Below are 15,195 nucleotides of genomic sequence, written 5' to 3'. Positions count from 1 at the left end.
TGTTGGTCTTTTCGCGTTGGTCTGAATGAAAATGCAAATTCATTCGGTGCCACTAGCTGCCGCTTTTGGAGCGGTAAAAATAGCGGTTTCCCCCAGACAATGAAAGTGTTTTTTGACCTTGCATGCATGTCAACCTGTTGTTGGGGACTCCCAAAACCAAAATATGAGCCTTTCATAACCTATAATAGGGGCACTTTAAACATGTCAGTATGGTCTGCTTAAATAATATTATTAAATATCTACTTTTACAACAACAAAAAATAGTGTACATAACAAATGACTGAATTAATTTTTAACCTCAGTTAAATCTAGGTTTATTTACTAATTTAGCTGCACAAAACTTTAAAACCTGGTTTAAAAAAAAAATCACTTTATATGGTCATTTTTTCCTAGTTCCCAGGTTTTACAGTAAACCTTGATTAATTGTAATCCTGTTGCTCCATAATTTAAAAGTCAGGGTTAAGTCAGGGTTTAAATGAGGCATTTCCAGAATGTCAGACAGCATATGTTACATAGCATGACAGAAATTAAAGGTTCAAAAAAGGCAACGACTCAACACATTGAGCTTTATGTTTTTCCAGCAGGCTTCCAAAGCTGTCAAATTTTGGTTACTGATGACTGCCATAACTCAAGGAAACATTGGGTCGCATCACATGGCAGAACTGATGACAATTGCATTGCGTGCTTGTTAAAAACAACACTGACAAAGCATCTTATGTCTGTATAATAGTGTTGACGTACCTCCTCCTGATGTCTGATGACACTTTCACGCTGTTCTAGTTTGGACAGAAGCTCGGTGATACGTATCTCCAAACCGCTGTCAGAGGTCTGTGTAATGGTGCGCTCGGTCTGGATCTTTACAAGTTGAGTCTAGAAAAGAATAAATAAATACATGCTATATGTATTGAATGTAATATAGAATTTAATTTTATATGTATTGGCTCTACACTACCATTCACAAGTTTGGTTTCAGTTTGATTTTTTTATTATTTTAAGAAATTATTAGTTTTATTTAACAAGGATGCATTCAATTGATAGTAAGTCACAGTAAAGAAATTGATAGTAAGTGACAGTAAAGACTTTTAAAATGTCACAAACAATTTCTATTTCTATTTTTTTTTTTTTCTAAATGCTGTTTTTAAACTTTCAATTCATCAAAGTATCCTAAAATCCTGACACAAAGTTTTAAGGTTTTCACAACAATATTAAGCAGCACAACTGCTTTTAACACTGATAATAATAAGAAATGTTTCTTGAGCACCAAATCAGCATATTTGTGACCCTGGAGCACAAAACCAGTCATAAGTAGCACAGGTATATTTGTAGCAAAAGCCAAAAATACATTGTATGGGTCAAAATTATACATTTTTATTTTATGCCAAAAATCATTAGGATATTAAGTAAAGATCATGTTCCATGAAGATATTTTGTAAATTTCCTACCGTAAATATATCGTAATGATTAGTAATATGCATTGCTAAGAACTTCATTTGGACAATTTTGAAGGCGATTTTCTCAATATTTTGATTTTTTTGCACCCTCAGATTCCAGATTTTCAAATAGTTGTATATCAGCCAAATATTGTCCTATCCTAACAAACCATACATCAATGGAAAGCTTATTTATTCTGCTTTCATGTGATGTATAAATCTCAATGTAAAAAAATTGACCCTTATTACTGGTTTTGTGGTCCATGGTCATATTTCTTAAGGATCATGTGACACTGAAGACTGGAGTTAAGACTGCTGAAAATTCAGATTTGCCATCACAGGAATAAAATAGATTTAAAAATATATTCAAATAGAAAACGGTAATTTTCAATGGTAATAATATTTTACATTATTACAGTTTTTACTGTGATGTTAATCAATGCAGTCTTGGTGAGCATAGGAAACTTCTTTCAAAAACATTCCAAAAATCTTACCAACCCCAAACATTAGAACGGTAGTGCATATGACACTAAATTGTTTGGCAACCATACACAGCCTACAATTTGGACACATAACTATATTACAGAACTATATTTGAGTCAGTTTACATTTGAGTCGTTATCATATCGGACTTGACGCCATTTTATAAAAGTGATAAGCAACTTGAGGCTGAGCATTATACCAACTTTACCATGGTTAAGTGGGTTTTAGCTAAAAAAAAGTTGTTGTTTTTTCTCATTTACTTATTATTTATTTACCCGCAGGTTCTTGAGTTCTCTGTCCTTCTCCTCTCGTAGATCGTTCAGCATCTGTTCATACTCTCTGGACAGCTCCTGTGTTTTGATTTGGACAGTGGAACTACTGCACTGCCCTGCCAACTGTGGAAGAGATACCCATAAATCCACACGAAACATTAAAAGGAAGACAACGAGGGAAGACAAAAATAAGACCTTAGAATTTACACAAGATACAAGACTGCTAATTATCGCTGTATTTGACAACAATAAATACTGAAACATAAAATTATGACATCACAAAGTTTTACAATAGTATGTTCCTGCACAACCGGAGGCTGCAGTTTCAGGACCGCAGTTCTAGAACCGCAGTTTTAGGACCCTTCGGTCCTGAAACTGCAGCCTCCGCTATATTATCCAATTCGGTAGGTGGCGCTGTTACAAAAGAATAGGGTCCTAGAACTGCGGTCCTAGAACTGCGGTCCTGAAACTGCAGCCTCCGGTTGTGCAGGAACACCCTTCTCAAGTTTTATCTGAGCTGAGAGTTTGCATTGTGAATTGAATGTGCTGAGTTTAAATGTCCATGAACCATCTGCGTTGCCTTTGCTGCACACTTCACTGCACACAAACATGCAGTGTGACCAGTGTAGTCAGCTTTATGAACGACTGACTCTGTGTCAGTTCTTTTAATGAAAAGTTGAGTGAAACAGGCCAACAGAGCAGTTATGGATGTGACTCAATGAACCATCAATTTAAAGGGATAGTTCACCCACAAATGAAAATTTTGTCAATTTTCTAAATTCAAAATTCTTACTCACCCTCATGTCGTTCTAAACCCATAAGACCTCCGTTCATCTTCGGAACACAAATTAAGATATTTTTGATGAATTCTGAGAGCTCTCTGACCCTCCCATCGACAGCAATGTAATTACCACAATCAAGGTTCAGAAACGTAGCAAGGAGATCTGTAAAATAATCCATGTGACATCAGGGGTTCAACCGTAATTTTACGAAGCTACGAGAATACTTTTTGTACGCAAAGAAAACAAAAATTATTTGTCGACTTTATTCAACAATCCGTCTCCTCCGCGTCACCCTGGTGCCATTTTGGAATGTATCCACTGAACGTAAACAGCGTATGCTATTCTGTGTCAGCTGCGTCACACGGATACATTTTCTACGTTGTTTACGCTTTGATTTGAACGAAAACAACGTATCCGCGTGACACAGCTGACACAGACTGGCTGACCCCAAAATGGCACCAGGGTGACGCGGAGGAGACAAATTGTTGAATAAAGTCGTTATTTTTGTTTTCTTTGCGTACAAATAGTATTCTCGTAGCTTCGTGAAATTACGGTTGAACCCCCCACATGGATTATTTTACCGATCTCCTTGCTACGTTTCTGGACCATGATCGTGGTAATTACATTGCTGTCTATGGGAGGTGTCAGAGAGCTCTCAGAATTAATCAAAAATATCTTAATTTGTGTTCCGAAGATGAACGAAGGTCTTACGGGTTTAGAACGACATGAGGGTGAGTAATTTAACCGAATTTTCATTTTTGGGTGAACTAACCCTTTAATTGATCTGTCTGGAAATGAACCGAGAACTGTATTGTAAGTTGTGTCATGTGTATAACAAAGTTGTTGTTTTTTTTAAATAATTGTTCATGTAACAACAACACATAGGCTTAATTAAATTTACATGTTCACAACAAGGTTCTGTAATAAGTAGTATTTAAATAATAAAAAGTTTTTAAAAATTATTATTATGCTGCAAGTGTGTATATTTCTAAAGTAAATATTTGCATTCGCACAAGTGATTCATTTTGGTCACTTACTGAACGCATGCAATTAAAATACAGAATAAATCGTAAAAACTGAGTTTATTTCGCCCACCTTCTTCCTGAGCAGCTCGTTCTCCTGCTCCAGGGCTCTTTTGCTGCCCTCCAATTCTTTAATGCGGAAGTCTTTGCTGGGGTCTTTGCTCTGCATAGTCAGTAGCTGACTTTCTAGAGTACGCTGAGCATTATTACTTTCCTTCACAGCAGCCTGAGAGAAAGAAGGGTGCGAAGATCAGAGATGGATCTACATTTATCATATAATGTCATCATGATTATATGAGTGTTATTGATGTTGGATTTTTTGCAGAAGCGATGAAGGGTGATTAAGGGAAATTTAGTGGTGGCGCCCCCTACCTGCAGCTGTCTGTTGTGCTCACGAACGGTCTCCAATAGTCTGTCGTATTGCAGAGCCTGATCTGCCTTGAAGCTCAGATCTCTCTCCAGCTCCTCCTTCTCGCTCTCCAGACGCTGCACAATAAAACACACACACACAATAAATACAAATGCAACCAACCATATAACTGTGCATGGTTAGTGTAATAAAAATAGGCTTTCGGGTTTTCAAAAGGGAGAAACGCTTTCCATACTTTAAGTTAAAGGCAGCACAGAAACTGATGTAGTAGCTGTAGTCTTCAGTAGCTGTTGGTCACACCATGTTGGCTTACTGACTGAAAAGATGTGCATGTATTTGCAGTGACCCAATGATGGTTTATGTTTAACTGAGCAGAAGCTTCAGTCAAACAGGAAATGAAAGCTTTGGAAGAGTTACCCCTTGCTGTACCAACAAAGCTTTTTGTGATATACTTGTGACATTCCACAATAATCTGAATTTGTACTTGCAAAAACAACATGCATATTACTATAGTTGACATATGAAGTCTTGTAACTTCCCATGTATTAAAGAAAACATTCTGTATAAATTACTTTGATAAAAATAGTTTTATTTGCAACAAAATGAAGCTAACATAATATTGAAGGGCTGTTTTGTAGCTGTTTATACATGCATCACACCTTGAAAAAGACAAGGTCAGGGTTGTACAACAAATGCACGCCCACGGGGCAGAACCTGATATATTTCATCACCATACAGTGGAAAATGGGGACTGTTTCTACAGGACAGGAGGCTGTTGGTTGGTTTAGTGGTAGAATGACTGTACTCACCCTCAGATCATCCTGCATATGCACTAGCTCCTCTCGCAGACTGCTGAATGTGGCCATCAACAGACGCATGGTCTTATCAGCCGTCATACGAGTCTACATGAGAGAAAGAAGAGAAAGTTTTTTATAACAACATATAACATAACATAATCCTTTTTAATCAATTAAAAAACATAAATCATTTACATTATTTGCTGAACATTTATTCACAACAAATCATACATACATAAATCTTTTTTTTTTTTTTGAGGAAAGCTCTTTACTGAACTTAGGGGTCATTAAAAAAACACAAAACAAATGACAGCAATTAATCTAATCTAACTAACTCAAAGTTGAATGTGTCACACATCTATAATGTTAAACAACTTTTTTAACCCCTTAACTGTCACTCACATTTTTGAACATAGACGTGAAAGTGCACGATCCAAACTTAAATTTTTATAATTCATGAACGAAAACATTTTGTAACATATTGATGTACCATTTTCATGGTAATGCAATGTTTGATTTTAAAATGGGTTTCAAAGGATGAATTTTGAGATTTAAAGTTTTCAATTGATATATAATTTCTGATGATTTCTAAAGTGTGATAGAGAAAAAGGCAACAAAGAAGACTTTTTTTGACAAAGGTCAGAACTCTTGTTATGATGTAGATTTTTGAGGTGCAAAATTGCTCTTGTCAAAAATTAATCTATTACTTTTCCTACATATTTTTAACAAAAACATTGGTAAAATATCTATTTAGGAGTCTTAGACCTTTCCAACGATATATAGTTTGTCATGATTAGATTAGGATTTAATTAAGTAATATAGTGAAGTAAACTTAGGCGTCCCACAGAGGGGACGGGTGACAGTTAAAGGGTTAAAAAACTATCTTTGGGTATCTATTTTTATTGTACTCTTATGTGAAATAAACAGAATAACTGAGACTCCGTTGTGCCTGGAGGAACATGTGTTCCTGGGACAGGCTCATAAATGAATGATCTACTGCTGTCAGGAGAGGCGTCTGAGGGTGGGGTGTACTGAGAGGTGGGTGGGGCTGAGAGGAAGTGGGCAAGGCAGACATTCATAATGTGTCCATAAGCACTCACCTGCAGCAGGTAGCGTATTTGCTGCTTAGTCAGTTCGGACACTCCTTTAGGAATGACACTCTCTATTTCTTCTTTTTCCACCTGCACACACACACACATACAGACAGATATATGTGTTTAACAACTTCAGTGTAAAAAGTTTAACAACTTAATAATATAAAAAAAAACAATATAATAGGTAAAATAAAGTTTATGCACTACATACTACTTAATAAGCTTTTCTTTTCAAGAATTACATTTAAATGATTCTTCTTTCTTTATTATGATATCAGGACAATTCTATCAACTTGATATGTTTTTACTTTATGCCCCAACAAAAATATGAAAATGAAATTAATGAAATTTAAAAAAAACATTTTAATTATAGTGAAGGTGCACTGAAGTTACTGTGACCATGAACAGCATTTTAATTATTTATTTTTTAACAAATGTCAACAAAATGCAAAAGTGATATTAATGTCATTGACTCAATTTCATTGCTAATGATAACATTAAGGTTTAGAATTAACCAACTGAAACTTGAAATCCTTTATGCAACATTGAAAACGTTCAGCCAACTCCACAGAAACTGAACAATTTGCCACTCCCTACCTTGTAGTCAATGGTGGGGTCCAGAAGGTGTTTCCTGCAGAGACAAAGAACAATATGAATGAGTCAAAAAAAAAAAAAGAGCCTTAAAGCAGAGGCGTCCAGAGGTGTTGCAGTTCTCACAATCATTTCCAACGTGTAAAGTACAGGACCTCTTAATTCGCCATTAATCGCTGGATTAAGCATTGCAATTTTGGACAATTTTGGACAAGATGTAGAGGTTTCTCAGGTTTTTGAACACTCTAATAAGTCATTTGTGAAAGTGACTGCAGATTAAGTAAAAAGATGAGATTTCCTTTTAGATAATGGTCTGTAATTGGTTTAATAAGTCTTCAATGATGTAGATTGACAGGGTTAATTGTTGGTAAGGGTTATCTGCATGCAAATCTTCAACTTGAATTTTCCATTAAAACATACAGAGAAATTCGTTAAGAATGGAACATGCGATTTGCACAGCACAACTACATCTAAATTGTAATTTAATGATGCAATTTTATGAATTAGCTTGTGACGTATTATTAAATAACCATTTAAAAAAAAAAATAGCATTACGATTCTGAAGGATGTGCTAGATCGTTAAAAATAAATAAAGAGAAGCACCTCACCTTCCGCGAATCTTGGCCACATGCTCGGAGATGCAGGTGTGAATATCGGAGTTCTTGCGGTAAACCTCGGCAAGAAGCTCGCCAAAGAAGCGGTTGTCCATCTTGGCGATCGGTTCCACATCGATAACCTCGGTCTTAATCTCAGAAAGACCATTCTTTATTTCTCTCAGGTCCACGACTTCCTCTCGAATGCTTGAAGTCTCCACCAGCTCCGACTGGAAAAAGGCATAAAGGATGGACAGGATATTTTGAGTGGGAGTGCTAAACTTTAGTTTAGTTACAAAAGATGCTATACTGTAAATTTACCAACTAATCAACTAAACAAACAAATCGGCTACAGGATCAACACTGTTCTTCCTTGAAACATGCAAAATGTGATACTTACATAACAGTTAGTAGGTCAAAATGGAGGAAACTTCACAAGAAGGCAACAACCTCTGTCTATGTATGCTTAGAAATGAGGGTTCACATTTTCAAGTATGTGTTAAATTCTTTACACTAGATTGTGAGTGAGAGACATCAGCCAGTCCACACCTCAAAGAATAGTAAGTGAAACACCACACGCCTTTGTATCAATTCAGATCAGACACTCCTGAGTGACTTCTCTAACAATACACTTAAAAGCAGCAAACAAAACTACATGCCGAGAACTGAGTGGACCATGCATACACTCTCAGAAAAAAAAGTACAAAAGCTGTCACTGGTGCGGTACCTTTTCAAAAGGCACACTTTTGTACCTAAAGAGTCTATATTGGTACCTCAAGGTACATATTAGTACCTAAATTACATAATTACTACCTGTACTTAAAAGGTACAAAAGTGTACCTTTTGAAAAGGTACTGCCCCAGTGACAGCTTTTTTTATGAGAGTGTACTTAAGGCATTCTGGGGAGCGGCGAAAAAATTTGGTGCATGCAGCTACTGAAGCTGCTGATGGAAGGGTCTTTATGCAAATTCTGCATTTTGTACATTGTCATCTAGAAAGCATTAGAAGCGGTGGAAATGCAAAGCAATATTGGTCAATACAAGCATTTTTTTTATTATCTGCATTGCTCTGATTTTTCAAAGATTTTTCAAATTGTGTTTTTCACAATACACAATGTTCAAAAGCAGCCTTACAGAATATAATGATGTTGTAGTATATAATGTGGGGTACACGAGTATACTGTATGTATGCAGATAAAGTTGGACATAATTTAAATATCCAACCCAACTTAGGTAAAGAGTTACATTACATTCTGCAATGAAAAAAAATTTCTATGTCATGTTAAAAATTCCAAGAAATTCCATAATTTCTATAGTTAAATACCTGTTTTCTCTTTTAAAGGCAGGGTGATTTGGTTCAAAAACATTTTTTTTTTTTTTTTAAACTTAGTAATTGCTAAGTTTATAGTCGTCTAAATGTATTTATATTGTCTGTTTAAAGCGTAGGACCATAAAATGTTCATCCAATCATATCCCTCGGTCCGAGGGCAACAATAGGCTGTCCTACCTGACTGTCAACAGATATATTTGCATACCTCTGCGCACCCTTTTCGCGCAGACACGATACATCATCAGCGCATTCCATTACACTATTGTAGACCGAGCGAGAATGGAAGCCGCTATTATTGTAATACTATGCCATGAGCTAACCAGCGTTGCATTCAGCCCTCCACCTATGCCGTCTCTCATCTCTGGTCTGCCTCTGCACGTTCATGTGTTTTGGAGGAGGCGTGGCTTTGGAGAGTGATTTGCAGGGAGGGTGGTATCTTATGCTTTCAAAGCTAGCTCGCTATTGCTAGCCTCTCCAAAAATTAAAAAAATAATAATAATAATAATTACTGGCCAAATGTTCTATTTATGTGCATGAATAGCGCTTTGATCCCTAGTTAATAGTGTTTCAAACTGATTGAGGTTTTTGCATTCTAAAAGCAAAAGCATTAGGATTTAAAAATCACTCAGGGTCTAGTTTCATCCAGAATTATACATGAACTGACACTACACGAGATCTTATGTTTAAATATTTGAATCACATTGACATAATTGTAAGTCATTTACCCATTTGACATTATTCTCGTCATGATTCTGATACATCATCCTTTGTTTTCTACTTTAAGTAAAACTGTTAGAAGTTACTGGCTGAATCTCACCAAAAATGCCCAGTTCATATTTCACCCTAAAATCAAAAGATAAAAAATAAAATACGAAATTAATAAAGGCAAGACACTACAAGCAAAAAACTTTTTTTTTTTTACAGGTACTGATTAATTTTGAGATTTTGTGCTTTTTGGCCTTTCTGCTGTTTCAGACTAGAGGAAATAAAACTTTTTATTAAAAAAATTAAACCAAAATACACTTTTTGAGTGTTTATGTGTTCTGGAAATGAATGCAAAATAGAGCAAATGTAATTAAATAATGCCTCATTTGCATATGTAAACATAACATTTCAGAAAACCTGTAATAAAGATGACAACTGCAATGACTGGACATTTCACTTTTAGCTTTTTTTCCTATTATTCTCAGTAGTGATTTTCATTAGAATTCCACTGTAGTTCTCAAACAATAAACACTTTTTTTTTTTTTTAATCACTGCATTTTTATTTAATTACTTTACTATTTTTTCACATCAACTGCAGTCAGTACATTTGTGATTGTGCTTTTTAGATGGAATAACATAACCTGCAGGGCCTTAGTGTTGCTAGTGCCATGCTCTACCAGACCAGCAACTGGAGCATGTATGCTACAACTGTTCTCTCACAGTAAAAAAAGTGCAGCAGAAGCACTATGGAAAAGAGAAACTTGTCCAGGTGTTTGCAGGCATTAGCATCTGTTTAGAGAGCTCTCACAAAAAAAGTGTTTTTGACAGCAGGTGTGTCAGTCCTTGAGAACATTCCACACATTCTGTGGCAGAAAGACCAGCAGTGACGGTGTTAACTGGGTGTGTGTTTGTGTGGACTCACTACTGAGGCCGCTGTGCAAAAACCGGTTTGAAGCTGCAACAACAATGAGCCGAGCTTGTTAACAGTTGCGCATATTACTAAACTTGTGATTTTTACAGGATTATCTGTGCATGAGTGAATGTAGAGTATTGTTTTTGGGTGTGTTCTTACAAGATTACAATGATAAGAAATAATCAATGATTGAAACGTACTTTAGACATTTGTTACTTTTAGCGTCTGACAAGTCGCAGCAGGTTCTGCACACAGCAAGCAAGGGCACATAACAGAGTTTAGTGCTTCTAGTTTCACTCAATCACTAGAGGTAGTATCACCAAAACTAACTTTTCAACAAATTCCCACTTATGCATACTGAGTAAGAGCGAGCGTGCATTAAAAATGATACATGAGTTATAGCAAGAGTCAGTGCACAGAAGATTTCTGGGAGTAATTCCAGATCACCTGAACTTTCTCTTATGTGCAAATTTCATTCGGTTGTAATGCTGTAACCTCGGTTCCCACAGTAGCATTGAGTAACTCTGCAAGGAATGCGCAGGAAGTGCTTCATTACATTGCAATTTGTGATTCTAAAACAAAAAATTACATAAGGTCCATTCAAAAAACAAACAAACACCAATTGTATATATGTTAATAAAGATCTGAAAAATACTTTGTACTTGGGCTTTAAATCAGGGCTGTCCTTTGATTAATTTTTTTTTTTCATCAAACTTATTGTATATGTAAAGTCCAAGGCTGAGTCCAAGTCTGTTGGTTATCAAAAGCTGTAAAAAATTTAAAGGTCATTCGATTTTGAAAAATGGTTTCTTGAAATTGTACTTTTAGTTGAGCTGGCAAAATTGTGTACATTTTTACCCAGAAATTAGGAACTGTAGGCTTAAGTGTCCCTCCACTTTGATATAAAGCTGAACAAACAGTTATATCTTATCTAACTTTTGATAAGCATGTTCCCATGATTATGAGAAGACACTAAATAAAGACAATCATTGCTACTAAACCTGTGACTGTATTTCCTTTCTGGCTTTGGCTTTTCACAATACCTTACTGTCTGCAAAAATGGGTCAATGTGTGAGCCAAAAGCCTCTCTGTTCCAATGTAAGAACAGCAGGTCATTGCTCTGGTCGACAGTGAAAGGCAGGAGGAGCTCAGTTTTCAAGTTGTGTCTGACCGCAGGAAGCCAGTGGAGAGAGATACTTTTAACATTTGAAGGAACACTGTTTTTATTTTTTTTAAGCATTATACAACATAAAAAAGATTTCAAACTATTCATTAGGTAATGATTGTTCTAAATGAAAATAAACTGAATCCTTTTACAAAGAACCTGTTTCACTGTTGTTGAACCTAGTGTAATCAAGCAATCATGGTTCCTTCAGATTCATTTTGAAAGACAATTTACTTAAAGGTCCCCTGAAATGTTTAGAAACACGCAGCGTAAAGGCCCGTTCACACCAAGCACGATAACTATAAAGATAACGATAAAGATATAGCTCTAAAAATCGTTCTCAATATTAAAGAATAGCATAGTTCACACCACAACTATAACGATAACGATACAGAGGAACGATATCGTTGTGATCACTTTAAAAACGATTTTTTTTCCAGCTGATGAACGATAAAACACTGACAGCCAATCAGAATCCATCCTGCTGTAACGAGCTCAAGAATTTAAAGCGGCAGATGCATGTTCGCTTAGAATAAACAGACTATATCGTTCAAACCTTAAGACTAACATATTGATACTAACACCCAAAAAACTTTAATTTTGATTTCATGGGGACTTTAAGGTCTTACCTGGGAATTTAAAACAGCCCGTTCAAATGCATGCAAAATATGAATGATATTTTTACATACTGTAATTCCTCTCCATTACATTGAAGCTTAACAGATTTTGCTCCAAGTCACTGTTTTGCATGAGTCAAGCCTAAATCATGAGCTGTCAAGCAGTCAAATCATGGGAAAAGAGTCAAAGTTTTAATCAAGTTCTGAATCATCCAACACTTTAAGTCTGACCAATAATGTATTAAATCATGCCAATCTAAATGTGCTTTATTAAAGAAAATATGTATAAGGCAAAACTAATTTTTTTAAATAATTAAAAACCTGAAACTTATGTAAAACATTTACTTTGAAAAAAAAAAACTGTGGCAGAGAATAAATCTGTAAAACAATGCAATTTAAATAATAATAATACCACTACTACGATAACATTATTTGTTTGTCAATTTAGTGGATTCAGTAGCACTTTTGTCAGCTAAATGCAAATCTATTTTATCACATAACATAGCGTTTTTTCCTGCACACATTTAATACGTTCCTGACAAATGTCTCCTAAAAATCTCCACTCGTCAGCTCAAATCCTAATTTCTGAGAGACTAGTTTGAAATATTCAAATGTACATAAATACTAGATTATTAATTGTCATTTAACAAGTAACAAGACTGAGTAATTTAAACATTCAACATAACTGAACCAAACTCTCTTCAGCAATTATAATAACTTTTTTATATCACATCTGCCAATATCGCTTCAATTCTTGCACAGTATTTCAACATAACAGAACCTCACATAATGTTACGCATCACACTTTCTTCTCATGAAATACTCCAAGTCCATTTTTGCAGTCATCAATGCATGTGTCAGACCAATGATATCATAATGACATCATGTGAAACTCCTGACCAGCCTTCAATGCGATCTCACATTACAAACCTAAAATTTCAGACAAGTATGTTTGAGTGCAAGACGCCTAATTACAATAAAATCCTCCTATGTATACGAAACTTGAAGCTGAAGATAAGCTCCCAACTCCTGTCCCAGCATGTCTGCAAGCACAACCCTATGACAGCCCTCATTAAATCATTGCGTGTAATGCTTTTCAAACTGCTGTATGAAAGGCTGATGACTCAACCTTACATGGAACACACTGGACCTTCACATCCATTAGTTAAACCCACAGAATGAGTTTCCAACACCTATACAGACCAACTTCTATATAAAGCTGCTAGAAACCTGACAACTTACAAAATGAATGCAACCATGTTTTGCCTTCTGCTGCGTATTATCTTTGAAAGACCTGCACATTTGTACAGTGAAAAGACTTTCACCAATGAAGGAAACATCTAAATGTCAGAGACTGACCTTATGGTACAATAAAAATACAATGTTTTTAGGTTTTCAGCTTAAATTGTTATTATTTATTAGTGATTTCTTTTTTTATTATTATTAAAAAAAAGATGTTTTAGAGTGTGACTTATCCCGTTTCCCATTTTCCAAGCCTAATTTCATATCTAGATACACACTACACATAAAAATTATATTTTGGCACATTTTGCTTACAGCTTGAATGGAAATGATGCACAAAAAAAAAAGTTATTTTCACAAGTAATATTTAACTTAATTCACATCTTAATTTATCTCTCAAGCATTACCTTTACTGACATTGTTGTCCTTTTCTTAATAAACAAGTACACTATTGTGGAAAAATGATATTAGTGTGATAGTGTGAAATAATATTTTGTCATATAAACTAAAGCAAGGTGTTTGTTTGGTAGTACACATTTAAGCTCTTCCAACATACACCTGTCATCTTCTTATCACCTGCAGGCTGGTTGACAGCAACAGTTGCATTAAAGGGCAACTCCCTCTAACACTTTCCTTGCAATATATTATGACTATTGTCGGGCCCAATCTAAATGGGCGTTAACACGCTGTCTCCTCTGGGAATTACAGAGTCCATTCTTTCTGTCAGACACACCCTAAACCCTGCAGGTACTGCACTTGTGCTCAAACGCATAAATTGTTTTCATATTAGCATGTGTGCATGCAACTACACACACTAAAGCCTGGGTAACATTAAAGCTTGTTCTCCCGGCTCAGATCACAAGCCAGAGGCATGTACAAACCCAGAAGAAAGTGTGTGTAATACAGTACCTTGTGTATTTCATCTAATGCATGAAAAGGCATGAAAGTCAAGTCAAGGGTAACTTTAGGTGTGTGTGTTTGTGTGCTAACCGTATGAATGCATACAAACCGTTTTCAGCCTTAAATGTTACTGATTATATGTGCCTGTCTGCATACACAGTAAACGTTATTTCATTACCTCAGATGGTTCAGGGCTTTTGACTGGACTGGATAACTGGCTGAAGACAGATGTTTGTCCATTTATGTTCTGAATACAGAAGAAGAAAACATTAATAAATAAGGGCTTCTTGAATGCATTGTCTTGTGCTAACACGCAATACTTTACACACATGTAAACACACATGTTTGTCACACTTTTTTTACTCTAGTAAATAAACAGAAACTTTGTTGACTAAAAAAAAAAATATTTAACAAGTACTGTACACAATTATTGCCCAGAAAAAGACGCAAAAAAGTTCAATGAACATACACCGATCAATAGCAGGGTGTGCTATCAAATGGGGTAATTTGCCACAGCAGAACCTGATATTAAATAGCATATTACAGGCTTCTCAACAAAATTTAAACAGTTATACATAAAAGGCACCATACAGAAAAAAACATTGTAATAATAATTTGTATAAACATTAATATTTGAATGTTCATGAACAGTCATGCATTGACCTGCATTTTGCTAATTACATATTATTATGCAAGTCTTTATAAAGTGGGTTTACATTTATACTTCACATTACACTGTTAATGTTACTGTGTGTCTACCTGAGTGGTTCTAATGACCTAAACATACTGGTGTATAAAATTAAGGGTCAAGCTTCTGTATGTAGGAAAAGGTGTCATAGTATTTTAAAGCTGATATGTACCTTATATATATATATATATATATATATACA

General features: G+C 35.4%; 1 protein-coding gene across 1 annotated transcript in view; it reads right to left on the bottom strand.

Moving 5' to 3' along the window:
• LOC107732310 (protein POF1B-like) overlaps nt 1–15,195 on the bottom strand; it is a 23,638-nt gene that overhangs the window by 3,083 nt on the left and 5,360 nt on the right. The window contains exons 3-11 of the mRNA XM_016543595.1: nt 14,484–14,552; nt 7,450–7,664; nt 6,848–6,881; nt 6,257–6,337; nt 5,169–5,261; nt 4,362–4,475; nt 4,063–4,215; nt 2,189–2,308; nt 742–870 (exon numbers count right to left, since the gene is read on the bottom strand). Coding sequence (XP_016399081.1) covers nt 742–870; nt 2,189–2,308; nt 4,063–4,215; nt 4,362–4,475; nt 5,169–5,261; nt 6,257–6,337; nt 6,848–6,881; nt 7,450–7,664; nt 14,484–14,552 — 1,008 coding nt within the window. The remainder of the gene's footprint in view (nt 1–741; nt 871–2,188; nt 2,309–4,062; nt 4,216–4,361; nt 4,476–5,168; nt 5,262–6,256; nt 6,338–6,847; nt 6,882–7,449; nt 7,665–14,483; nt 14,553–15,195) is intronic.

Source organism: Sinocyclocheilus rhinocerous, unplaced genomic scaffold (genome assembly GCF_001515625.1).
Source record: "Sinocyclocheilus rhinocerous isolate Xijiao unplaced genomic scaffold, SAMN03320098_v1.1 scaffold249, whole genome shotgun sequence".
NCBI classification, from domain to species: domain Eukaryota; kingdom Metazoa; phylum Chordata; class Actinopteri; order Cypriniformes; family Cyprinidae; genus Sinocyclocheilus; species Sinocyclocheilus rhinocerous.
The sequence above is the reverse complement of the archived record's forward strand: the minus strand, read 5'-3'. Positions and strand labels throughout refer to the sequence as shown.